Source organism: Verticillium nonalfalfae (assembly GCF_003724135.2).
Source record: "Verticillium nonalfalfae strain VnAa140/NRRL 66861 chromosome Unknown scaffold_70, whole genome shotgun sequence".
In the NCBI taxonomy this organism is placed as follows: domain Eukaryota; kingdom Fungi; phylum Ascomycota; class Sordariomycetes; order Glomerellales; family Plectosphaerellaceae; genus Verticillium; species Verticillium nonalfalfae.
The window spans coordinates 112,918-139,205 of record NW_021167295.1 but is presented as its reverse complement, the minus strand read 5'-3'; the positions used below and the strand labels follow the sequence as shown (position 1 = coordinate 139,205).

At 55.7% G+C, this 26,288-nt stretch overlaps 7 protein-coding genes across 7 annotated transcripts; 4 read left to right on the top strand and 3 right to left on the bottom strand.

Annotated features, from left to right (window-relative positions):
- Positions 1–910: 910 nt before the first annotated feature.
- On the top strand, positions 911–4,461 carry D7B24_008210 (uncharacterized protein; the record flags this gene model as incomplete). The annotated part of the gene is made up of 4 exons (XM_028642304.1): positions 911–914; positions 975–2,581; positions 2,701–4,321; positions 4,373–4,461. The coding sequence occupies 4 exons, from the start codon at positions 911–913 to the stop codon at positions 4,459–4,461; spliced, it is 3,321 nt and encodes a 1,106-aa protein (XP_028493940.1).
- A 1,373-nt stretch (positions 4,462–5,834) lies between these two features.
- D7B24_008209 (uncharacterized protein) lies at positions 5,835–7,316 on the top strand (the record flags this gene model as incomplete). The annotated part of the gene is made up of 3 exons (XM_028642303.1): positions 5,835–5,865; positions 6,060–6,104; positions 6,169–7,316. The coding sequence occupies 3 exons, from the start codon at positions 5,835–5,837 to the stop codon at positions 7,314–7,316; spliced, it is 1,224 nt and encodes a 407-aa protein (XP_028493939.1).
- Positions 7,317–8,559: 1,243 nt separating this feature from the next.
- CDC4 (SCF ubiquitin ligase complex subunit cdc4) lies at positions 8,560–11,788 on the bottom strand (the record flags this gene model as incomplete). Its single annotated transcript, XM_028642302.1, has 3 exons — positions 8,560–8,670; positions 8,724–11,345; positions 11,426–11,788. The coding sequence occupies 3 exons, from the start codon at positions 11,786–11,788 to the stop codon at positions 8,560–8,562; spliced, it is 3,096 nt and encodes a 1,031-aa protein (XP_028493938.1).
- A 2,287-nt stretch (positions 11,789–14,075) lies between these two features.
- Positions 14,076–17,283, bottom strand: D7B24_008207 (uncharacterized protein; the record flags this gene model as incomplete). The annotated part of the gene is made up of 3 exons (XM_028642301.1): positions 14,076–16,242; positions 16,408–16,637; positions 17,239–17,283. 3 exons carry the CDS (start codon positions 17,281–17,283, stop codon positions 14,076–14,078), a joined length of 2,442 nt encoding a protein of 813 aa, XP_028493937.1.
- A 207-nt stretch (positions 17,284–17,490) lies between these two features.
- Positions 17,491–19,513, top strand: D7B24_008206 (uncharacterized protein; the record flags this gene model as incomplete). Its single annotated transcript, XM_028642300.1, has 5 exons — positions 17,491–17,575; positions 17,632–18,027; positions 18,091–18,139; positions 18,189–18,548; positions 18,610–19,513. 5 exons carry the CDS (start codon positions 17,491–17,493, stop codon positions 19,511–19,513), a joined length of 1,794 nt encoding a protein of 597 aa, XP_028493936.1.
- A 152-nt stretch (positions 19,514–19,665) lies between these two features.
- Positions 19,666–20,543, bottom strand: D7B24_008205 (uncharacterized protein; the record flags this gene model as incomplete). The annotated part of the gene is made up of 3 exons (XM_028642299.1): positions 19,666–19,986; positions 20,033–20,417; positions 20,491–20,543. The coding sequence occupies 3 exons, from the start codon at positions 20,541–20,543 to the stop codon at positions 19,666–19,668; spliced, it is 759 nt and encodes a 252-aa protein (XP_028493935.1).
- Positions 20,544–23,050: 2,507 nt separating this feature from the next.
- D7B24_008204 (uncharacterized protein) lies at positions 23,051–26,224 on the top strand (the record flags this gene model as incomplete). Its single annotated transcript, XM_028642298.1, has 3 exons — positions 23,051–24,799; positions 24,850–25,500; positions 25,556–26,224. 3 exons carry the CDS (start codon positions 23,051–23,053, stop codon positions 26,222–26,224), a joined length of 3,069 nt encoding a protein of 1,022 aa, XP_028493934.1.
- Between the last annotated feature and the right edge of the window lie 64 nt (positions 26,225–26,288).

The window sequence follows — 26,288 nt, the reverse complement described above, 5'->3', positions numbered from 1 at the left end:
CCTCAACCCCGCCGTGACCCACGGCCCAAGCTCTGACGGGCAGTACACCAAATGACGGTGCGATCTCCTCATGGGGTTTGCCTCCTTGGCCCGTCGAGGCCGGCCTCCCCCTTCCCTACCCTGCTCTCTCTCGTAGATGATGATTGGGGGACTACATATGGGCAAGGTGCGTGTCACCTCCGCATGGACCCAAGCGTTCGGTGTTGGTTGTGTGGGTTCAAAAGGTCGGCCTTCTTCTTGCTTCGCCCTGCTGCACGCGGGTATGGTAGGATATTTGACACCTTCTCGTTGTTCCTGCGGTTGTGTAGGGCTTTCTTTCTTTCCCTGACGAGGTGAGCTCTCTTTCCTTTCTCATCAATTATTCTCCTGGAATCCACCTGCCTTTTCCCCCCCTTATCACTATTTGCCCTCCACCCCTCGCCCGTCTATTCACCAACTCTGCTTCACAGGGGGGGAAATTGTTTTCCCACTTGCCATCTCACGTTGTTGCCCTCCCCGCCCCTTCCAGTCCGGGTCCTGTTTCACTTGTTTGTGGAAGAGTCGTGGTGGAATTCAGATGCTGGGTGAGCCATCATCACACTCGGGGGAAACAGACATCCTGATATCAGTCATTCTCGTCAAATTCATACTCAGTTGCCATTTATTACACTGCCTTCCACCCCCGCTCCCCTCCCAAAGGGTCCCCTTCGTCTTGACTCGATGAGACGCGCTAGCAGACTGACGTCCCCAGATCGGACCTGAGCGACCTTACTACAAGGAGCCACGGGCGCCTACATTGCCCTGTTGTGCTGTGCCTGACCTTTTACCGTGCTCCACGGGAGTTGAGGCAGTCAGTCGGTCAGTACTGCACAGCACAGATCACCGAGGCGCCGTGCCGCCTTTCTGTCGCCTTCGGGCACCAATTCGTCCGATGAGTAATCGGCAGTCCCGACGCGGGCGCCCGCCCCCAGACCCAGACCCTGACTTGGACCCAGGCCCAGGCCCAGGCTCAGGCTCAGGTTGTCGCCTGGGTCCTGGTCATCCAAAGACAGATGACGAGGAAGACGGCGACGACGTTGACGAGAACAGAGTGGACAGCCGCTCCGTCGCCGTCGGTCTCTACCCCGCCGCCCTCACAACGACGTGGTCGGGTCCAGTACCTCCTTATACAACCCGTGCCGTGCTCCCACGTTCTGGGAGCTTTTACTCTCAGCAGCCGCCGCCGCCGCTGCCGCCACAGCTGCACCTCGAACATCAGCAGCAGCAGCAGCAGCAGCAGCAGCTTGGTGGTGCGGATTCAGGAGATGACCGACGCCAGAGGGGCCACGCGGGGGCCCACACTCACGGCCATTATGGGGATCTAGGCCTCGAGCTAGAGCCCCAGCAGGCCCAGGCCCTACAGGCCCCAGCCTCATCAGGCCAGGAGTTGTCAGCAGCCGTCGCACCGCAAAGACCTCGGCAGCGGCAGTTGAGCCGACAGCACCAGCGACAGCAGCTACAGCACCAGCGCCTGATCCAGCAGCAGCAGCACCAGCACCAGGAGCACCACCAGCACCACCAGCAACAGCACCTTCAGCCCGCTGGGTCGCTAGCGTCGCCGGCGCTGGACCCAAAAGGCCAGGAACGACTCGAAGACCCGCAAGGGCCCCAACAACCCCAACAATTGCGCTCACATGATTCGCATCGTCTTCTCGAGTACGAGCAACAACAGCAATCCGACCAGCACCAGCACCAGCACGAGCACCAGCACGGCCGCCGCCATCTCGAGGCCCACGCCCAAACGCTCACCCCCGAGGCCTTTCTCCCTGAGTACCATCAGTCAATCGGGCCACCTCCGCCGCAGCACCACCACGCCCACCACCCTCATCACCATCACCCTCACCACCAGCCGCCTCTTCCGCAGCCGCCCCTGCATCACAGCCAGCAGCCTGGTCCGCACCCTCAGCAGCCCGTCTACTTTGTCGCTCACCCGCCTCTCGTCGACTCCACCGCTGCCGCTGCCGTTGCCGCCGCCGCCGCTCCTGGTCTTGTCTCGTCGCCGCCCTCCTCGTCTGGCTCGACCCTCTGCCACCCTCATGATCCGCGACTGCTTCACGCCTCCGAACTGCAGACCACCATCGCCTGGTTCCCGACGAGCGACGAGCCCAGCGCTGTGCCGCAGCTTCCGAATTACACAGCGCCGTCCGACTTTTACGATCCCAACCACGATCCACACACCACCGACGACCCGACCTTCTATCACCACCGCCCGTATCACCACCCGCACCAACAGCAGCGCCCGCTGAATTGGCCCTTCATCCAATTGCCCGACGGGCAGACGGTGCTTTCCATGCATCCCGAGCTCTCCATATTGAATGCCGAGTCGTATCATGACGGCAGTGCATCCTCCTTCCGAGCCCCTCGCAGCCTGCCCCCTCGACCGACACCAACGCCTTCCACACCCGGCGCCGACGAAGGCCGCACGCGATCTCATCGTGCGTCGCGCCACGGCACCAAGAGGTCCATGACGCAAGCGGTTGATGCTCTCGACGACGGCGATATGCCGGACAAGAAGAAGAGAGGCAGACCCAAGCTCGACACGGATGACCAGACCGCCCAAGATGTGAGTATGAACGTCAATCCATCCCTTGGCCGCCACAGTGACGCCACTTTTGCGGCCTCACCGACGCTGCCGCCCTCCCCCCTCGTCCCTCTCGACTCAGCTTACTGACAGGCGCCCAGCGCCGCCGCACCCAGATTCGACTCGCCCAGAGGGCCTATCGAAACCGAAAAGAGACGGCTATTCAGACGCTCGAGAAACAGGTCGAGGAACTGAAACAGAACAACGAGCAGATGAGCAATGCATTCATGCGTCTCTACGACTACGCCGTGGCAGACGGGCTCCTCGAGTCCCTGCCCGAATTCGGGCGCCAGCTGCAGGCCACGACGGAAACCTTTCTTGCCATCGCGCGCAGCTCGAGCGAGGACAAGCAGCCGCCGGCGGGGCCTGGTCACGATTCTGAGGAGGGAAACACGGGCAGCCCCGGCAGCGGTTCCGAGAAGCGACGGAACGTCTCCGGCTCGCCCGACGTGTCCGCCGCCCATGAGCACACAAACGCTGGCCAGCCCATCCTCATGGCCGGCCTCATTGTGCATCACGAGCCAGAGGCGTCATTCGACGAGCCGGCGGAATCGGACGTGTCCGTCTGGAGGCACAACACCCTCAAGGCAGCATCATCATCATCGGCGCCCGCATACGAAATCGTCACACAACCTACCGTGCATAATGCAAGCTTCCCTTTCGGTACGTCTTCCTCGCCGCCGGCCGAGACCCTCGCCGCCTCCACCACCCTTCTCTTCCCAACGCCAAATCCGGGCTTATCCGGCCATCTGACGCTGGCCCCCGGCGGCGTGCCCGCGCTGTCGTCGCCGCCGTCGCTCTCCTATCAAGAACGCACCTTTGGTCGGCGGCTGCAGCGCAGGGCGGTAGAGCAGGCGGTGCGCCTGTTTTCCATGCCCAACCCGCCGCCGGAGGCAGTCGCCGGCGTCTTCGGCTTCTGCCTGCTCTTCGAGAGCCGGGAACGCATCATTGAGCGCCTTGCTAACTGCCTCAGTGTGAACCAACGCGAAACCCTCAGCAATTGGCGTCATCCCTTTCTACATCTCGGCGGCGCGGGCACCTTTTTCCAAGATCTGAACGAATTGGACAGTGTTTCGCTCGAGACAGACATGAAAGAAAAGGGTGCAGGCCTGGAACACGGCAGGCCGGGCCCGACACGGCCGCGACCCCTGGTGGGAAACGAGGGAACTGAGGAACCGAATCGCAGTAAAATCGCGAGGGACTCGAACTTCGGCCCCGGACCGTGGAGCCCGGCCGTCGAAGAGACGAGAGACCTGCGTGTTGACCACCGACTTCGCATCTCGTCGCCCGGCTTCGAGGGCGACTTTTTCGACTGCGACGAAGTCGAGTGGTACCTGCAACAACGAGGCATCGTCATTCCCCCAGCTGCCGACTTTGTGTCGGCTGACATTGATGATTCGACGCTCGGCGCCCCGACTCAGGCCCCTCCGGACTCGACTGCTGTCGACAAGTCGACGGTCTGGCTCTCTGGCGACGCTGGTACTGTTGGGTCGAGCCTGGCCCCTACACCGGCCACCAGCTCGGATACCTGGTCAGGCCCTACCGTCACGGGGGAAGAGGAAATCGCAGCCCTGCTCGCGGCGCCGTTGCCGACGCACCACCTCATGGATGGGACGGTACCCGTGGATCCAATGCTGTATGATCTGTCGCAGCGGGTTTCGACCAAGACGGCAACGCCGCGCAAGAGACGAGTCAGCATAAACGTTGAAATACTGGTGGAACGTACGTTTGCTTCTCTTACAGACGCGGATGGAATGGCTAACGCTTGTCTAGAACTCGTGCAACGATCTGTGTGTCTCGGGCGAGCACCGGGCATCAGGCCCAAGGATGTGAATGTGGCTTTCTGGCAGTCTATTGTCTAACACGGGCCGCATCGGATAGAAGCAAGGCTGAGGAGCTAAGGATATTCAAGGCTCGAGACGGTTGATGATTGTCACTCAGGGTTAGGGTTGGTCTCGAGTCGTTGACATGAGGGCAAAAGGCGTCGGCGTTATCGATCTGGTGCACAGCACAGCTACCTGGAGGCATGGCGCTTTGCATCTTCTTTTTGCAAAATTGAAATTGAGTTTCTGTCACTCCGTCTTTCGCATGGCTTTTGCGGATTTAGTCCAGTGGTCTCAAGTCAACCAACGTCAGGAGGGCCATGTGACGCCTGCATAGCGACCCGACCTTATAATCATCTGTCTCGTCAGCCATCGAGGGCATGAGGCGCGATCGGCGAGTCTGCGATCATTGTCCAACCTGGTCCTGGCTCTGGTCGCAAACGGGAACTAGCATCAAATGCAGTACATTTGAAGTGCAAGGCCCCGTGTCGACTGGGGACTTAGTTTGCTGCGACTTCCTTCCTAACTACTCAACAATTCTGTCCCATATCCCATAAGCCGACAGAACGGCCTTGGCCCGAGTAGATATAGAGTCTAAAGGCCTAAGGTACGGCCCCCTAGGTGCAACAAGCAAGGAACAAGACCAACCCCAAGGGCGACCCTGAGAATGACACCAACGAGGGGCACGATAAAGATACCTTGGAGACGCCAAGCGTCGACTCACGTGAAAGGATCACCAGGGACAGTGATCCAGCAACAGAGATCACCGTGATCCGAACTCCCGTATACCATGATCACCACCAGCAGTGAGCCATCCAACATGGGCTCACTACCTTACGCGACAGGGAAGGATAAACGGGTATGTGAGGACGGGTACACTATATCTGTAGATTCACCCTACCCACGATAGTAATCAGTCCAAGGCTTACGTTGTGTTCATTGTGACGGGAGGGCGCAGCGCCTTGCGACATTACATCGTCTCAGAGTCACGACGTAAGTTTCTACTCATAGCAACCACAACCCCCTCTAACAGTGTTCCCCTTTCAGAAGCTGCCGGGTCCTAACATAGATTACTCCCCAGACCTACTACATCAACCAGCCAACATAGGCTTTACTAGTGCTATAGGTCAGGTGGATTTCTGAACAGAGCGTTCTCATTCACTAGTGTTTCGGCTCCATAAGGCATCTTATCCTTACAGGAATAAAACTGTTGAAAAGAAAGGGCGGGGGGGGGGGGGGGGGGGTAAAGGCATAGGCTTTGATTCACTCATTTTCTCAGCAACCAATGATAGCTTTGGAAACTTCTTCCAAGGACCCATAGGCAAGGGGTTGCAACTATCTCGGAGGGTTTCGACATTTTTGCCTTCAGTCATGTGCTTGATTCGATCGGCAGTCGACGCGCTCCAGAACACATGGACACCCGTCCGACCGCCATTGGCCGATGTCTTAATCTCGAACCCCGAAGAGAGGCAGATATGAATGGGTTGAGTTCAATGCTGTTACATTCGCACCAAGTCATTAAACTATATATCGTGCTCCGGAAATGAGATACCGTTGGTTGAACGTCGCTTGAATGTACACATAAAGGACGGACATCATTTCTCTGTTGTTGATTTTTGTTTCTTCCACCGACACAGCTCTCTCGCTCTGGGCCACAGCCAACATGCGTCTCATCGCCCTCGGTGAGTCTCCTAGAGCCCTTTTAAGCTGAAGATGTAGACCAACCATACTGACGAACGCTTGCAGCCCTCGTGCCCATGGTGGCGGCCGCTTGCAACGCGATGCGCCAAGGCGGCCTCACCTGGTCGTCAGCCACGCGCATGAACCAGATCCAGTGTGTGGGCTCCCACAACAGTTACCACCTGCAGCCGTCGCCCGAGGAGCTGGTGACTATCGAGCAGTTCATTCCGGGCTCCTCGCGGGACTTGAAATACTCGCAAGCGGCCCTCGACATTCAGCTCAACTATCAGTCGATCCGCAGCCTCGAGCTCGACGTGTTCGCCGATCCCAAGGGCGGGCACTACGCCAAGCCGCTGATCCGCAAGCTGGCCAACCTTCCCTACGACAAAGACCCCCGCTGGCGCGAGCGCGGTACCAAGGTGCTTCACATAGCCGACGGCGACGTCCACACGACGTGTGTCACGCTGAAGCACTGCCTCGAGCTCGTCAAGAGCTGGAGCGACGCCCACCGCGCTCACATTCCCCTGCCCATCTTGATCGAGTTCAACGAGTCGGACCCGGGGCTCGTGCTCCTCGGCGGCGCCAAGGCCATCCCCTGGAATGACGAGAAGCTGCTCGCGGGCCTCGACGCCGAGATCCGCGCCATCTTCCCCGCCGACCGCCTCATCGTGCCCGACGACCTGCGCCGCGGCGTCCCCGCCAACCTGACGCTCGAGGATGCCGTGCTGGAGCGCGGCTGGCCCGACCTCGACTCGGCCCGCGGCCGCGTCTTCTTCCTCATGGACAACGGGCCCGTGTCTCCCATACGCACCACCTACACGGCCGGCCACCCCAACCTCGAGGGCCGCGTCCTCTTCACCAACGCCGCCGAGGGCGACGCCGACTGCGCCTTCCGCAAGCTCAACGACCCCACGGGCGCCGCCAACACGGCCGCGATCCAGCGCGTAGTCCAGCTCAACTACTGGGTCCGCACGCGCGCCGACGTGCCCCTCGAGACCCTCTTCAGCAACGACACCACGGGCATGCGCGACGCGGCCCTGGCGAGCGGCGCCCAGGTCGTGAGCACCGACTTCCAGCAGTACGGCATGTCCAGCCCCTCGGGGGTCGACTATGCCGTCAGGCTCGAGGGCGGCCGGGCCGCGCGGTGCAATCCCGTCGTGGGCCAGCTGTGCGTCGTCGACAAGTTGGAGCCCGAGTCGTACGTGCGGAACTAGCGTTGTTTGGTTTTTTCTTTCTACCTAGGCTCTTGTCTTGCCATGTAAGCCCTGTACATAATTTTCTTTCTTTTGGATGAATGTTGTTGCCTGCGTTGGCCGCCGTTTGTCCCCGACCCCAGCGAGCGAACCATCAGGCGCCACACGTCGGTCAAAGCAGCCAGGCGTCCTAGACAAGGAACAGACGATACATACGATATTAAATACAACAAGACTTTGCCCCATCTCGGGCAGTTGAAGCAGACCCGCGACGAAACAGTGGGTGATAGCTGTGATTATAGGAGGAAACGCGGAAATTTACGCGTCGGGGACCAGCAAAGCACACGACTCATATGAAGACACTACTAGCCTATACGCGCAAGGAAGGAACGCTAATGCACTCATGCCAGGACGCCGGATCCCCAGCTTTGTGTACCAAGAGGAGGCTTAACAGGACTCTGTCCCTGTTGTCAGCTGGGAGATGCTCCCACTCTTTGAACAGACTTAAACGCTCATATGTAGTGGATGGCCATCGAGCTATACCGAGAAGCTGGCTAGGCAGAAATGCTTCAAGCATTAAATAGGGGCTGCACCCTGGTGTCGTTGACCTGGTAAAGTCATCTTAGCACTAGCCTTCATGACGAGGCCTCAGTACGAACGGCGTCAAAAAGCCCGCTGCGAGCAATACGATCCAAAGCGCCTGCACGGGCATGTGTTATGGCCAGTGATTGGCATGTTCAAGTCACCCAGTGCCTTGACTTCTATCTTTGCAGAAGGTAGATGCCGTGACGAATAATCACGTAGCAACAGATGGCTGCTCTCTCAGCCGTCGCGTATTAGCAGTCGTGCCTGCACGCCTACGATTACGCATCGACAACGTCCTCGATAGAATCAAAATGCCATGTTGTATGTATACGTCGTGCTGCTCGGACAGCCGGCTAACCGAGTCAAGGCTTATAGGTAGGCTGAGAGCCGACGCCCAGGTCCGAGCCCCGATGGCCTAATTAAAGCTTACAAGTATGCAACCAGCGACACATATGTGCATTCCATTCTCTCCCGACACCCCGCGGCGTTCTGAAGCCGCCCATTCCAAACGCCAAAATAATTCCAATAGCAAGTCCTCGGCAGTATCTCCGTGATCGTCATTCTGATCATGCTGTCGTGCCGTAATGGGTATGGTGTGATGCAGTAAGAATCAAATCGTCATATCCCGCGCCCCATTCGCCGTTCCGTGTGAATGCTAGTCCATGTTCCGCCCGCGATACTACAAGTCTTCGGCGGCCATCAATGTGCTGTGCTCAGCCTCGTTAAGCAATTTGCGCTCGCCCAGCTCCTCGGGCGGCTGGCCGTCTCGAACAGCCCCAAAGTCAAGAATCTAGAACCTCACAGTTAGCAGGACAATCGTTTCGTGACTTTCAGACTCCTTACCTCGATATACGTCAAGTTGCCTCTCTGAACAGCTGCCACGCAGCGTCGCTCGTCGAACTTGACCTGCCAGACACCACTGAGGTCCGTAAGGAGGTTCTGGACGTGCTCGCCAGTCCGGATATCCCACATCTTGACGGTTTTCTCGCTGCCTGAGATGACCTTTCGGCCGTCATGTTGGAAGCAGGTAATGGCGCCAGTGTGAGCCGTCAAGACGTTCCGACATTTGCCATTCTCCGGGTCCCAAATGCGCAAGGTGCTGTCGGCTGCAGCTGATACGAGCCTCTGGTCACGGAGATCCAACAGGCCGACAAGCAAGCTGTGTCCTTCGAGTGTGTACAGGCAAGCGCCCGTGTTGAGGTCCCAGATCTTGACCAGCGAGTCCATTGATCCCGAGATGCATCGGTTGCGCTCATGGTCCAGCACAACACTGTACACTTTCTGCGAGTGGCCGTGGAGTACGTGAAGTGACTCGCCCGTGCTGATTCGCCAGACACGGACTGTGCTGTCGTAGCTACCACTGACGAGTGTGTCACCGTGTGCTGAGATGGCGCGAACCGAATGCGTGTGGCCGGTAAGTGTGCGGATAAAGTACGGACAGTCTGCGTCGTTGGCAGGGGGACCCGTCTGAATATAACGACGAGAGCCTGGCTCGGGCAGCCGCCAGACGCGGAGCTGGCTGTCGCGGGATCCGGTGATGATGAGCGGCTTTGGTGGCATCATGATGGACGATCCGTCGTGCGACTTGCCAATCTCGGTGGGCATCAGAATCTGGAGACAGCGGACTGTGCTCGTGTGGCCATAAAACACTTGAGTGCAGAACCCCTTCTCAATATCCCAAACGCGAACCGATCGATCCGTCGAACCGGACACGAGGACATTGCCTTCATACTGAAGCGCCCAGACGCCGCCTTCGTGGCCCTCAAGCTTCTTGCGCAGTTTGCCCGTCTTCGTGTCGTAGACATGAATAAGCGTGTCATCACTGCCCGTGATAATCTTGTCTTCGTCAAACTGCAGACAAGTAATGACATGACGTGGATGAGCAGCGAAAGCGACATGGCCAGGCTTGACTTTGCCGCTCGTCCAGCTTTGACGGATCATGTGGTGGCGGCGGTAAAGGGACTTGTAGAGATGTAGCTTCTGGAGGCTGGGAAGTCCCATCTTGGGGTTCGGCACGGCCGCTGCAGCGGCATTAGCAGCCGAAAGAGGACCTGCCGACTTGTGCTGCCTGGCTACACCATGTGCAGCCTCGACGCGAGCCGTTTCTTGCGCGCTCGCCCTCCGCTTGGACCGGTCGGCGCCGCCAATGTTAAGACCCCGCTTCCTCTTTGCGCTTCTGAGCTTTGCAGTCGGGTCGGGCTTCGCAATAGTCTTCGCGACTTCGGTCTCCTGTGAGCTCATCAGATTGATTCTGCTAAGGTCAACCTCGGCCCCCATGGCGCCGACCGGATCCTGCCAGCCCCAGCCCTGTACTATAGCCTTGTCGAGCTCGCCCTTGGGCAGAGTAAAGCCGTCGCGATCAAACAACTCCTTCCATCCAGTTTCATTGGTATCAATAATGTTGCGCCAGTTCTTGGAAACTTGGGCCGCACGGCAGAGATCCTGGTGATCAAGATATGACAGGACGTTGAAGCTGAGCTCGAGGGGAAGCTGTTTGAGGAAGTCGCATTTGAGAGCAGGGGTAACAGCGTCAGCGACCAATCGGAGGGTCTTGCGTGGACAACGACGCAAAAACTGGTACATGATGAAGCTCTTCATCTCGTTGGGCATGGAGTCGAAAGTCTCCATCATGGATCGCACGTCGAACATGGTATGTTGAGGATCGGCCATGCCAGATGGTGTTTGCGACCCATCACCGGTCGATACGATGGAGTAGTCATCAAGCTCATCTGCCGTCTGCGACTCGTGATACCAGGGCCGATCACCAGTGGTGATCAGTCGGCCTTCGTCGTCGATGTCTTCCGAGTCCGCCGTGTGAAGTTGTGCAGCAGCCAGTGTGGGGGACAGCCTGGGACTAGGCAGACTCGCATCCTGGGCAGCCACCGTGTCGAAGGAGGGACGAGCGCTTAGGGCTCGAATCGATTGTTGCAGCGACTCGTCGGCGTCACCAAAGGGCTCGTCGTCGGCGTCGGTGATGGGCGGGGTTGCCACATTGCTGCTGAAGACGGTGTGTGCCGGGCTGTCGGCAGGGCTTGGAGCCTCTTGCATCTGGTGAGCGCTCGGTACGCTGGTAGGCTCGGGAGTGCGGCTGCTCCGGGTGAGATGTCGAGACCTGGGACGCGTGAGATTTTCGGTGCTGCTGCCGGCGATCTCAGACGTGTCGGGAGTGGCAAGGAAGCCGGCTGGCCTCTCGCGCTGGGTGTTGCGAGCGAGGTGACGGCGGAGCCTGTTCGACACTGAGTCGGGGTGAGGCAGGCCAGCGTCCTTCAGCAGTTCCTTTGATTGTTTCCCAAGAGAAGGGGTCGAACTCAGGTCGGGGGATTCTTGACGGGCGCTCAGCTGTCGTGATCGTCGGGAATAGGCCTCTGTGGGAGATTTGGGAATGGCGCGAGCGGATTCTTGCGTTGACTCGTCGTCCTTGAGAAGACCTGCCGAGTGTCTCACTGGCAGGGATTTACCTGTGCGCTACAAGGTAATGTTTAGCAACCCATGTCGAGGACGCGACGAGAAACGGGGGTTGGGGATTAGAGAAGTTTGTCAAATACCTTCTTGGGAAGCATTCGGGAGACGTTCTGGTCGACGCCTTGCTGGGTATTGTGAGGGATGTTGTAGGAGAAGCTGGCCAGCTCAGGCGGCAGCGGCTTGTTGGCAAGTGGGTACTCCTTGCCATCCAGTTGATCGAGGGGTCGGGCATCGCGGACATGGACAGGCGGGTACGTTCTCTTAGTTGTCGTGGTCGTCGTGACAGTCTTGGTTTCAATGCATTCGGAGACCTCAAAGTGCAGGTGGGATGTGTCAGGGCCCAGGACGGCCTTGTTGTCCTCGTCAAAGGTGACGGAGACAGTCTGGCTGGAGGCCGGTCGCCTGGCTTCGACGGGTGCGGTGGGGGGACCTGGCGACGGTGTCATGACGACGGCAGGGTCGAAAAGACCCGCGTCCGAGTAAGGTAGGTAAGAGAAAAAAAAGTTGTGGTATGGATCAAGGCGGGATAGTTTGTGGGCGGTATCGGGGGAGTCGACAACGCGTGGGAGAAGAAACTGGTGGCGGTTGAGAAGGGCTGGGTTTGACCCAAGCGGTGTTCCGCCTGTAGCGACAATTCGTCAGGGATGACAAGCAGTGATAGTGATGGAGGCTTGGCGCAGGCGTGCTCAAGTGACAAACGAAGGCTGAAAGACTTGGATGGAAACGTGATGCTTCGCAAAGATCGAGTTCAAGAAGAGATGCGTTGTTGTCAAGGCCAGACCATGGTCAAGTGTGCGGCGGAGTAAAAGGGCGGGGGGTTCGGCCTCCTTGTCGTGCTGTGACTTGTCCCTTGTTCCCTCCAGTAGCATTCGCCGTCTGGGAGGATGTAAGGCAGGTCGGATCGCAGTGGTCGCTCGACCAAGTCGGGGGAGGGTTCGAGAGGGGTCGAACAGTGTCGGCAGTGAATGGAGGAGGAGAAGGAGGAGGGGTGGAGGAGAATGTGTAGAGTCCGGCTGCTTACGGTGTTCGAGGTAGCCGGCGAACGGTGATGGTGGGAGGAGGAGTAGCAGGTCAAGGAGGAGGAATGTGTCTCTCTGGCTGGCGGTGGTTCTACTGGGCTTTCCTGCCTTGCGAAACCAGGATCCATCCGCCAGTGCACTTGCCCGCCCCTACAGCCCGGCCTTGCCATACCTCGTGCACTGCACCTGCATCCCAAAAAACCGGACCCTCTTTTCTCGTTAGTCAGTCGATTGTTAGTGGTCAGTGGCCAGTGACCAGTGCCATGTAAGCCTGAAGGAGGCGGCAAGAGCGATACGCAGTGAGACAGCGAGCGGTCGGGGACAGCCAGGCGCCGGAGGCGAGGAAGCTAGGGGCCTCCCAGGAGACAAGGAGACAAGGAGGCAAGGAGGCTAGGCTTCTCCGCTTGTCTTGAGCCCTTTGCCCCCAGCTCGACACTGTGCACGCACTGTCGTTCTGCGCCCCTCGGCCCCCTCACTCACCCCTTCTTCTCCTAGTCTCTCCTGCCTTGGTCGCCTCCCTCCTTGGGCCTGCCATGCCTGCCGCCTAGATACCTCACAGGCGAGTGTTTTTTCTTCCTTTGGCAGCCGAGGGGTTCTTCTCAGACGAGTCAGGCTCGTGGCCTTAGGGGCCAATGTCACTCACCCCACGATCCTCCCGCCTGTGGTACTTTCTCGCTAACAGTGGCTGACCCCGCACAGACCAGCGCATGAGGCTACTCGCGTTCCTTGATTCCCACCAGCGTCTCGACTCGAGGGCATTAAGGTCACATCAGGGGGCGGTTCGGCATCGGCAGCGTCGTGCCAATGCCTTCCAGGCAGGTTTGGGGGGGGGGGGGGGGGGGGGCAATGTGCTGATGAATCCACTGGCGCCTCTGCCTCGGGGTGAGGCAGCTGTGCGTCATTCACATTCCTCTGCCTCCTGGATTTCGCTTACATCAAGATGACAACCTCAGCCGTACGCTCCGAGCCCTACGTGCCTGCTGACGAAATGTCTGGCTGCGTATTCTGCTCACCTGCCCAAACCCTAACTAGACATGCTGGTGTTCACCTGTTGCCTCTCGCGCCGTGTAGTGCTTCTGAGGCATCCGGTGGTAAGCAGCGCCCCTGGAAGAGACTCGGACCGGGGGCCGCCCTCCGGCACTCTCGGAAACGCCTCTGGAGACTCGCCGACGCTTGGTGGTCTGGTTGCACCGCCGTCGTCGCCGCCTCGTGCTGGAACGTCCGAGAAAGCGTTTGCCTGGTGCGACCCGGGTCCCACGCTGAACCCTCCGCGCTTCGTAGAGCATCCAGTAAATTGTCCGTCCACGGCGAGACGCTTCTCACTACTGAGCGCCGCCGCCGAGAACCTCGGGTGAGGTACCTGTGTACCTACCCTGAGAAGTCTCCACTCAGCCACAGTACCCGCCACAGATACGGTCAGCCCGACGCTGATCTGTGTGATCCCAATCCCAAAGCCGGGGCCGATACCAGTCAGTACCTTAGCCATAGGTAGCGGGGAACTTTGTTGGGACTGTCAAAGGCATCGGGCTGGCCGCGAGCGGTTATTGTAGTACCCACGTATAGACGTGACGCTCTGAGAATATGCGCGCGGAAACAAGTGATCATTTGGTACTTGGTCAAGATAGTCTAGCAAATGCTTCGCTGCATGTCATCATTCATAAACCTTCTTTCCTGCGAGCCATCTCCCTCGTTCATAGCGTCCGACATCAAAGCCTCACGCAATGTAGATGGGCAGTCGGCTTCCCCGTAGCTCGCTCTTCGAGATTTGTTTGTCGTTCTTGTTGAAGTCATGAAGCATCAGCCAACAGATCATCCGGAACACGAGCGTGCACCATATGTCTTCATGTGAGACGTCGTCCGTGGGCAGCTTCCAGAGTTCATCCTCCTCTGCCACATCATCATCTTCATCCTCGTCCTCTCCGTCTTCTTCGTCACCGTCTTCAGAGGCTTCCACAATCGTTTGTCCCGCGGTTCGCTTTTGGCTGCTTGGCGTGGCCAGCGGCAGCATCGGGGTTAGAGATTCGCGCCGTTTCGTTGAACGCAAAGCCGTGCCGATGACCTTGTTACGGATTGCTTGGAAATAAACCTCCATGAGCTTGGCCTGTTTGTCCTCGGGAGCCGCGGAATCAATATCCTCAAATCGTGCGGTGTTGCTGTCGAACTGAATGGGGCTTTGCGCCTCGGCATCCTTTTCGTTGACCTTCTCGTTGAGACCATACATAACTTCTTGAATGTGGCTGCGCAGCACGTCCGTCACCTTTTGCCGACGCGTCGTCTCATTCTGGTCTTCTGTAGCGTTGGTTGGCCTCTGCTCGTCTGGCTTCTTCTTGACAGACAGCGCCGGGTTCTGGTTGGAGTACGTGGTGCCCTGTCGCGGCAGCGGGGGTCGTTGTTCTTTGGCCTTGCCAGTCAATACTTCATCCATGACGTCGAGGGCGTGATGGAGAGTGTCGAGCAATATGAAGCTCGATCGCCCGTTGGAGCCAGCATTTCTCATTTGCAGTTGCACTCTTCTGCCATGCCGCCGGATAGCCTGCATAACCCTTGAGTCCTGGTTATCCAGAACGCCGCGCTTGTTGGATTCTTTGAGGTAAGCATCAAGCAGCTTTGGCAGCGAGAATGTCTTGGTGTTCCAAAAATACATCGTAGGGTTCGGGAGGCATCGGAAGACACTGTGATCGATGTGAAGAGTCCGACCTAGCATGCCGATGATTTCAAACGCGACTGCGATGAGGTTAGGGTGCCTTGTCGGCAACACGGTGATGGAGAACTGCTTACTAGGAAAGAGGTGAGCAACACGCTTGTTCTGCGTGTCTTCACGAGCAAAGTAGTTGACAGTGTTGGTGTTGCAACCAATAAGGCCCAGTGTCTCTGAAATCTCAATCCGGGTGGACAAGTTGAGCATGCTGAGATCCTGGCGGTCATCTGTGAGACGTCGCATATCAACCGCCTCGGGTCGTCGAAATATCGTTGGCACGACCCCGAAGCACAGGTCCTTCACCTCCTCAACCGGGATGATGCGGTTGGCTTTGAATTCGCTCTTCCCATAGACTTGAAAGGTGAACATGATACCAAGGTCGGTCATTTTTTCACCCGTCAACATGTAACCGTTGCCTTCAGCTCGGTAGCGGTCATGTGATCGGTCGAATTCGCTCCAGTATATCCCGAGCAGCGCAGCCATCTCCACCATATGACACCAAGTTGTGGTTGCATACGGCTTCTTGACGCCTGCCGGCATCGTATCCCAGCTCTTTGTCTTCTTCTGCAAGGCAACGACCAACGTGTGTTTCTTTTCCACTTCCTCAACCTCCTCGGGCTTCAACAGTGCATTGTGCGGATCGCCTGTTGGAGGACGGAGTGGCTTCTCGAGGAGCTTCTGTTGCCAGTCTCTCGAATCATGCTCCATTCGCTGGAAGGCTGCCAGCAAGGTAACCCAGGAAGCCAATTCATTGTCTGCGGTATGTATGGCTTCTTTCTGCTTCACTCGATTGGACTTTTCCTTTTGTACTTGGCTGGACTTTTGTGTGTTGCGACCGTCCTCCTGAATGTCACTGCAACTCTCTCGACGGCTTTCGTCGCTTCCCACGAGAGGAATAATTTTGACGTCCGGCACGGGGCCGTTCTTGTTGTCGAGGCGACAGAGGAAGATGACCGGAGCCTGATACTGGACCTCGAAGCGAAACTCGTATGGCTTTAGAATTCGTATTGTAGAGCTTGACCATTTGCCTATGACCTTCTCGTCGCAGCTGGCGTAGCCGGTGGCAGAGGCGAAGTACTGCTGGGCGACTTGCAGAACCGAAGCAGCCAGGGCTACTAGAGATATGAGCAGAGCAGCAATCGCCACGTACAGCTCACTGTTGCTGTCTCCCATCGTGCTGTTTCTGTCGCCAGACGGTACAAGAAGTCAGGTTGTAGAGGTTGAGGGCCGGCTTTCGTGTGAGGTCGTCGGGCGTCAAGGTCGGGGGAAGGTACGGCGGGTGCCTGGATTCGAGGCTCGAGGTACACAGGATTGTAGGCAAGCGCGTATATATATTTTGGAAGCGTACTTGGTGGTCGTCAGAGGCAGCCAGTTGTCCGCCTCCGGTCCGGAATCTCGTGTGACGAAATCACAAAAGGTCGAAGAGCTCTCTGCGATGGTGGCAGCGGCTCCGAAAGAGTACTTGTTGCCCACGCGGCCAGTCGCTCTGGGGCCCAGACGGCTCAAGGGCAACGAGGCTGCGGCTGGAGCATCCAGGGGCGGCTCAGAGCGTGCGCGGACGGGTGGTTGGGATTCGAGCTGCAGCACAGCACAACCAGCATGGTCAGCTAGCACAGCCGCTCCGTCTGAGGGGAAGGGGGGCCAGTCCCCTGGTCGTGCATGGATCCGCCATTGGGTTGAGGCCCGCCTGTCGAATAGGGCTGGTTCTGGATGGTGCTTAGGCATACTTCAGCCGCTCGTGACTGTCATTCTGGGCATCCTAGGGTAGGTCATGCCGCGCGATCTAGGTAAGCGACATGGCCATCTTCTTGTCGTCGTCATCTCAGGCAGAAGGCGTGTTGCTTGGCATTGATAAATTGAATGTGGAAAAAATACATGATGTCTGGGGGATGGAGCTTGGCAACAGTCGACAGCCTAACTGAACTTGGGGTGGTGGGAGACGCAACTTTGACCAGTTGCATCCTAGTCGGAAGGATCTGGACCCAGCAAGGATTGGGTGAAGAGGATGGACGGGAACGGGGAAACCGCGGCGCGCGGGGGCTTGCTTCCCGCCAACGGCTCTCCCCGTTATTATGCTGAGCCTCCCGCCCACGAAGTGCTTGGCCACTTGTGGGCGTCGGATTCTTCGAGCAACCCCCTTGACGGTCACTCACTTGTCAAGTTAGATGATATCAAGGACCTTGATGATGTTGTATGCACGGTTGCATGTTTTGATTCCGCTCATTGATCGGTGTGATTGGCTGTTGATGCCATTAGGAACGAACACCATCCAAGGTATCATTAGATTCTAACTTTCGGATAGACCGGCCTCTCTCGTCTCAAATGGATGAAACCAGAGAACATAAATGTCATTCACCCATTCTCAAATGAACACCGTTCTACGCTTTCATGTGCATTCCGAGTGCATCAGCATATACCCGACGGCATCAAGATGGTGTGGCCTTTTTCGCCCACATATCCTGAGAAGACTGTGGCAGATGTTGATGGCAAGACGTTCGACTACATTGTCGTCGGCGGTATTTTCCATTGTTTACACTTCTGGTCTAGGCATATTACTGATGTTCTTCTGCAGGTGGAACCGCTGCCTGCGTCCTTGCGGCTCGGCTCAGTGAAGACCCATCCGTGACTGTTCTCGTCCTCTCTCGCGGAAAGATCAAGGACGACTGGCTGTCAAGCATACCGCTGCTAAGCCAAGGGCTGCAAAAGGACGGTCCGCAGGTCAGCGTACTGTACTCGGAGCCCGATGAACGTTGGGACGGCGCGCAGGTTCACACTTATACGTCTCGTGCCCTCGGTGGCGCCTCGCGTATCAATGGGCTTATGCTCACCAAGGGCACACCGGGCTCGTATGACTCCTGGGCAGCATGTGGCAATGACAAGTGGTCATTCAAGGAGTGCGAGCCATACTTCCGCAAGATGGAAAATGCATCTCTGACCCATCGTGATGCACCAGGGCGCGGTCAACATGGTAATTTGGTCTAGCACAAACTAACAACATGCCCAGGGGAGCCTGTGCTGACCACTTGACCAGGACCACTGTTGGTTCGACATCAAAAGTCATTGTTTACTGTTGATGACTAGTACGTCGATGCGGCGAAAACAAAACAACTACATTGCTGACTGTCATAGCTTGACCAAGACTGCCAACGATGTTGGGGTACCAGTAGGTGGTGATTTGAACGATCCTGGTGGACCAGCTGTTGGATTGTTCGACGTGGATATCATGATTGACGAGCAAGCACGCCGACTCTCTTCGCAGCTGGCCTACCTCCCCAAAGCGATCGCCATCAAAAGGCAAGGCCACCTAACAATCTGCGGCGGTGCCGTGGCCACTAGACTAGAGGTGAATCCGGACGGAAGTGAGGTAACTGGTGTCTACGTCGTCGATGGTGAGTCAAGGAGACGCCCTCGACGATGCTTTGTCAAGGCGAGGCGCGAGGTCATTGTATGCTGTGGTGCGCTCTTCTCGCCACAAGTGCTTATGCTGAGGTACGCACCCTGCCAGAAAGTGTCTGATGCGCATCGTGCTTCATCGTACTAATTTGAGCAGCGGAATCGGACCCAAGCCGCAGCTCGCGAAGCATAACATACCTGTTATTCGCGACATGCCGGGTGTCGGCGCAAATTTGAAGGACCATATTTCCTTTGGTGTCGCTTTCGAGGTGTTGCCCTCAGACTCGTGGATCTATCTATTGAGGCCACTCGTCGCCATTTGGTCCTTCCTCGTGTTTGTCATTTTCAAGACAGGCTACTTCGCCTCGATCACGACGCAGTACTGCATATTCATTCGTTCGGGAGCCATTGATGACGAAACGATGGAAGTCAAGCATTTTGATACCCAAAAGAACAGCACGCTGGACGCACATCGACAGGAGAACATACCAGACATTGAGTACATCCTCTGCGGCCACTCGATGGATGAGGACTACGACAAGCAGAAGGGCTACTACAGCCTCTATGCCACCCTCTTACAGCCTTTCTCAAGTGGCCACATCGAGCTTGCGTCGGATGACCCGCTCACCAACCCCAAAATGTATCACCCTTTTGTCACTGACGACCGCGACTGGGCCGTGGCCCGCAAGGCGACCCGTTTCGCAATGCACTTCATCGAGCGCTTCCGCACCACGGGATATCCCTTCGAAGCAGTGTGGCACCGCGCGCCTGGTGTCCGAGCGGGCACCACGCAGGGCAGCTGGCGCGACGCAACCGATACTGAAATTGATAAGTTCGTCAAGGAAAGAATCAGAAGCACACTTCATGCGACATCGACGTGCCGAATGGCAAAGGAGGAGGAAGGTGGTGTCGTTGGACAGGACCTCAAGGTGCACGGTTTCCGAAACCTGCGCGTCGCCGATGCGAGCGTCTTCCCGAGGCTGCCGAGTGCGCACACCGTAGCCGCTACATACATGGTTGCTGAGAGGTGTGCTGACTTTGTCAAGAGCGAGCGGTCCTAGGGACATGTAGACATGCCCACCACCGAATCACCAAGTCACTGTAGCAAATGCTGCGCAGGGTAACGGGGTATAAATTTTCATATTCTTGACGGGCGCCTACATGTCGCAAGTTCCGCCTTCGTCGTCACATCATGCGCCGCGTTCTCTCCATTTCACAAGAGGAAGTAGTCAAACCAGGCGGCGGCCTGCTGGAAGGCCTGCTCTTTAGCAAACCGCAGGTGCTTGATGCTCATGTCGCCGCGGGTGGCAAACCCATGCTCAACGCCGGAGAAGAGGTTGATTTGGTAGGGCTGACCAGTCTCCTTCAGAATCACCTCGCTCTGGTGGCGCTTCTCGGCAGGAAAGATGGCGTCCGTCTCAGCAGCCGAGATGGCAAGAGGCCCAGTGATGGCAGCGAGCTCCTTCTCCTCGATGAAGCTGGGGTGGGCCGTGTAGCCAACGTTGATGCCGCTGTTGTAGTGACGAACGACGTACTGTATGGTCAGCCTAGTCCTGAATCGGGTCGCGATGTTGACATACCTTGCCACCGAAGCAGTATCCCACGCCGCCAATCTTGGTGATGCCAAAGTCTTCCTTCAGGGCCTTGATGCCGGCGACGACGATAGCGTCTACATACTCGGGCGTATGGGGGTTGTTGCCGTCGGCGCCCTCGGTAATGTACTTCATGATATCATACTTGCCCCACTCAAAGACCTCGTCGCCGTTGAAGATGTCAGGAATCAAGGTGGTGTAGCCGGCGCCTGCGAACTGGTCTGCGAGGAGCTTGCTATTGTTGGAGATGGCAAAGATGTCGGGAATCAAGATAATGCCAGCGCCTGCGTTGTTCTTGTCAGCGGCGGGCTTGGCCACATAGGCTGCGATCTTTCCGGCGTTGATCTTGATGTCTTCGCCAGTAGGTGTGCCCCTGATATCCGGTCAGGTCAGCATGTTGCGGCCTTGGGTGAGAAGGGCGAGAAGGGCGGGGACAGGCTACTCACTCGTGCTTGAAGCCGGTGGCGGCGCAGCACTGTCCAGGGGGATAGGAAGCCATTGTGAGCGTGTGTCTGTGGTGGTAGTGCTGTTTGCGTGGTCGTCGTCAAGGCGAGCAATGAAGAAGCGCAAGAGTTGGGGGGACAAGGAGATTACACTAGGCGGCGGACTTGTCGACGCCTTTCTACTAAATATTTCCGGTTCCCTGGGCCAGGTTCGGATACAACTGGGTCAGGGTCCTGTGTCCCAGTGTCACTAGTCGTGCCGACCTGGCCGCCATCGCGTCATATCGAGGGGAATTCAGTGTCTGCGAATGTGGTGGTCCCCGCAAGTGGAATCCACAAACCCACAGTTCTTGGGTGCCGTTCCCGGGCACAAGTCGCGATCTGTGTCGGTGATAACGACAAGCTGGAGTTAAGAACCAAGCTGGCCGAGTTAGCTGCCGCGCGCTGAAGGGATCTGGCTTTGTCAAGGCGTAGAGTCATGTCAGCCAAATTCCGCGCAGGCGTGCCATGGTTCGGATGCAAATTTGTTACTCCATCGCATCGAAACCCCGCCCTCGAATGCTGGCACCTCGGCCGTTCGGGGTCTTAGGGTGGGAGGATGTGGGTGGTTGTGAGGAGGGGCTCGAGATTGGCGATGCGATCACTTGGCTCCCAGGTACTGGAGCGTCGGTACCTACCTGGATATGGTAGGTCAGTACCTACCTAGGTACCAAGGTACGTTAGGTACAGTCATGCGACAAAAGTAACGAACAGGACCTACTTTAGGTGATTTTACAATATAGCTAAAATATCACTATCTAACTTTAACCTTCTATAATAATCGTAAATATAGGTTAATTATATAGATATATAGATTAAATAAAAGAGAATTTATTAAGGAATATATAGATATATTAATATTTCTTATATTACCCCCGTATATCGATATAGGCCTAGAAACGGTTACGCATCGTCGTAATTAGCCTATTTAATAGCTTATCGTTAAAATCGAGCTATACCTCTATTACGGTATATATAAGGCGCTCTATTAACTCTATATTTAAACTAATAGTCTCTAATAACGGATCCTTCTTTAGGATCCCTTCTTTAAATAGAGACTATAAGTTTTCTATAAGGTTAAGGTTAGGGCTATATAGAGGCTATTCTAGGACCTAATACCCTTCTCCTTAAAGCTATTTTTATATAATTCCTATTATATAGATAGAAGAGTTATCTTATATAAAGATAGAGTCGTAATCTATAATATTTAGGAGATATTCTTATAATAAGTTAAGATAAATATAGCTCGTAATACTTCCTCGACGAGCTTTAGGGTTACTATAAAGAGGTATAAGGTTAGAATAGATTCCTTAGCTAAAATAAGCCTAGAATATCTTTAAGTACTATATTAGCTTCTAGCGCTTATTAATATATTTCTAATAAAGCCTATTATTACTTATTTTAGGTTAAAATTAATAAAGTTATAAGGACTTATAAACTAACTATATAGAATAAATACTTACTTTACTCTTTTATTAGCTTTACGTTTAATAGAATACTTATTAAAGAACTATAAACGCTTATACTATAAAGCTAACTATTTAATATATTCTAAATAAAGTTATAAATATTATATAATTAATTCTTTAATAAGTTTTAATTATTATAAAGCTTTATAATATATAATATTAATATATTTAAACTATCGCTTAATAGTATATTATAATATTTACCCCTCTATTAAATAAATTAATTCTAAGTTTAAAATAAAAAGGTTTACCTCTATTATACGTAATATTAACCTTTTATCTTATTTAGAGAGCTTAGGTAAACGCTTAGAGCGTAGGTTAGAATAAACGCTATTTTAAGAGGGATATCGGTAGTTTACTCCTCTTACGATATTACCGCTTACGCCCTCTTCCTCGCCTACCTTAGTAGAAGATAAGCTATTATAATATATTATTATAAAGCGCGTTCTTTTATAAGGCGATTAGTGTTTTTTTAGGCTTCTAGCCCTTAAATTAAGGCGTTAATAAGGTATTAAATATAGTAGTAGTAAGTAGTAGTGAGTATATAGGAGTAGAATTGTAAAATCCGTTCGTTACTTTTATCGCCCCACTATACCTAGGTAGGTAAGGTAAGGTACCTAGGTCCCCAGGTAGGTAAGGTAAGGTACCTAGGTACCTAAGGTAGGTAGTAGCAGAAGCACTGCACAGCTTCCATCTCCCCACTAATTTCGACGCAGGTGGGACATGCGCCCGGCAATAGTCCTGGTCCTGCTGTCAATCCATGTGGGGCCAGCCCCTACCTTGCCTGTGGCGGGTTTGTAGCACCGACAGCCACGAGCCTTGGGGTGGCCTCGCCTGGGCCACTCACTACCTAGGTACACAGGTACACTGCATCGCCCAACGCAAGGCTATCACATCTCCGCAAGAGTGCTTACTGCCAACCGCGCGCTGCTTTTTGCACCTCGACCACAACTTCATTGGCTCCTTCTTCGACATCAACAGACAGCCTCGTTCGTCTCCCGCCAGACTTTGTCGCAGTCCTCCCCCCCCCCGAATGGCGACTACAATCGACGCCGATGGCCAGTAGCGAAGGATCGGGGTTGAATGGCCGCGGGACGCATTCCCCTACCACCAATGGTGCCGCCAATGGTGCTCACCACCATGACCGCAAGGTCGAACTTGCCGTAACGGCCCGGGATGCTGTCGACTCGGCTTCCAAAATGCCTACGCCGCCACCGGAACTTGTCGACGTTCCTGCCGATGCGGAGGCCACCATTCACTCTTCCGACTGGACGATCGCCACGACCGTGGTTCCATTCCCTTCACCGCCCACGGTTCCTGCCTCTGCACCACCTGTCCCGACAGCCCCAGCCCTGCCGACCATTCATGCTGGGAGTTCGGACGAAGACACCTCCTCCGACTCGATATCCTTGGGCCCAGCGCTCGAGGTTACAAGGCCCAGAAAGTCGCATACAGTGTCTGAGCCTGTGTCGGCAGTTGAGTCAAAAGCCGAAGGGTTCGGCAACCGGCCTCGAAACACGTCTGGCTCCAAGAGACCGCAAGGCCACGAACAAGTCAGGCGTCTTTCTGCTGCAGGCATGCAGCAGCTGACCGAACCCGAGTCCCTGCCTGTCGCCGTTGTGTCGGACGACGGTGCAGACCATGGCCGGCCCCCGCTCATCTCCCTGGCCGAGCAGATCAAGGGCCTTCGCCAGTCGGCCCATCAGTTGCCCGACAGCGCGAGGATAGGTCCCTTGACTGCTGATAGCGGGCGAACATCGCGTGCCTACGAACAATGGCGACGACCGACCACAGGAAGGACCTTATCCACGCCGCCTGGAAACCGAAAAGATGACCAGTCACGGACTTCACCTCCACGTCGCAATTCGCTGAACCCCTCTCTCCGCCCTCCGCCGCTGAACCTTAACTCGAATGGCACCGCCGCCTTCTTAACACCCAAGACGACACCTCCGACGTATCTAAGACCGCAGGCGGTAGAGCCGGCTATGCCATCACCAATGCCGCCTTCCATTCCCCTGCCTCCCATGTCCATACCGACTCACCTCCAACTCGAGCTGTCAACGCAACGCCCGAGCCCCTTGTACATTCACCACTCGCATACGAATGATATTCCCTACGAGTCCAATGCCGTCAAGATTGAGCGCCTCAAAAACGTCCTACTGATTCCGTTTTATCTCGAGAGAACGCTCTCTTTCGGAACGCTAGCCTGTCTGGACGCCTGGCTTTACAACTTCACAATCTTGCCTATCCGATTTTGCGTCGCCGTTGGCGTCTTGATCCGATGGTGGGTCTACGTAGTGGCTAGGGAAGCCAAATGGATAGCGAATTATGTCTGGAGCGGGCTTGGTCGACTGTGGTCCCGAGGACGACGGCCGTCCGTTCACGTACAATGCGATGAGTGCGATGCCGCGCCTGGGACGCTCAGTCGTAGCCAAAGCCAGAGTCGATTGAAGCGCACTGCCAGCTCGCACGACAATTTGGTCAAGGTCGCGGCTGCCGACAACCACATGCCCGACACTGGTCCCAGAATCCGTCTGAACGTTGATGCCAAGGCTAATGGCAGTGGTCATCCCCTTGGTCGTACCAATAGCCACCAGCACCACGGATTGCATGGCAGTCTCCGGCACCGCAGGACGAAGTCGATGCCGTCGAGTCTGACGTCGATGCACAAGGCCGATATCCTGCAAGGTGCCATCATTCTTTTTAGCTCGACTTTCCTGATGAACCTGGATGCGAGCCGAATGTACCACGTGATTCGAGGTCAAGACGCCATCAAGCTCTACGTCATTTACAATGTGCTTGAGGTGAGTTGCTGTACATTGAAGGCAATGTCGGATTGCTAACGGTAATCCAGGTTGGCGACCGTCTGCTGTCCGCCTTGGGCCAGGACATCTTTGAATGCTTGCTCAGCACCGAAGCGCTTTCACGCAACAAATCGGGGCGCTCCAAGCTGCTGCTCCCTTTCGGACTGTTCCTTCTCGCACTCGTCTACAACTGCATACATTCCGTTGCATTGTATTACCAGGTCATCACGCTCAACGTTGCAGTCAACTCGTACTCCAACGCTCTGTTGACCTTGCTCTTGTCAAACCAATTCGTCGAAGTCAAGAGCACCGTCTTCAAGCGTTTTGAAAAAGACAATCTTTTCCAGTTGACTTGCGCAGACATCACCGAAAGATTCCAACTCTGGCTCATGTTGTTCATCATTGGCATGCGCAACGTTGTGGAGGTCGGCGGTCTCTCCATCCCTGGAGCTGGTCTCAGCGGTGACTTAAAGGTGTCGAGTACCAAACCGCAGCACAGCCCCTTCATTCTACCCCATAGCTTCACCGTCTTGCCATCCTGGCTGTGGTCAGGGGAGGTCCTATCACCATTCCTCATCGTCATAGGAAGCGAGATTCTGGTTGATACCATCAAGCATGCGTATATCAACAAGTTCAACAAGATCAGACCAACCTTCTACAGTAGAATCCTCGACATTCTGTGCAAAGATTACTACACAAACGTATGTTCTCCCCTGGCCGCTTGCGTGTCATGACCTTTCGACTAACTGTGTTCAGGCATTTGTCAGGCCTAGTCTGACTCGGCGCGTTGGGCTTGCTACGCTGCCCTTGGCTTGCCTCTTTATCAGGGCGTCTGTTCAGACATATCACATGTTTGTCTCGACGCGAGTTGCAGCGCCCATCATCAGATCAACGCAGACGTCTCTCTCAGAGGAGTCGGCCACTCCGTCTTCGCCTGCCATGACGGCTGCGCTCGACCGACTGGACTCGCTTCTGCGGGACGCACTCGGTCGGGCAGTGTACGGGCAGCAAGCGAGTGGTTCATCGAACGGCAAGGCTTCCTGGTTCACCTGGTCAACCGACGATGTCATCGCTGCGGTGACCATGCTTGTCGTGTTTTTCATCGCATTTTTGGTTTTGCTTGTTTTCAAGATATTACTCAGCATGGTCCTTCTCCGCTACTCGAGGGATCGGTATGCGAGGATGAAGAAGAAGGAACATCTCATCGCTACGGCTCAGGCGGAGCCAGATTCATACGACGCAAAGGGAAAGCGGCTGGGTGGTTACGGCCATGTGGAGATCCCGGATGAAAAGAAGCGATGGATCCATGCCGATAAGGACGAGGGCCTCGCTGGCAAGGGGCGGCCATCGAAATCCGACAAACCACCCGAGGGTGAATATCACGGCGTTCAGCGGTATGAAATGGTTACGAAACGCATTTGGTAGGCGTTCGGGTAGTACATGCATCATTCAATCAAGCGAGTTTTGTTTGGCAGAGAAAGGCTCTGGG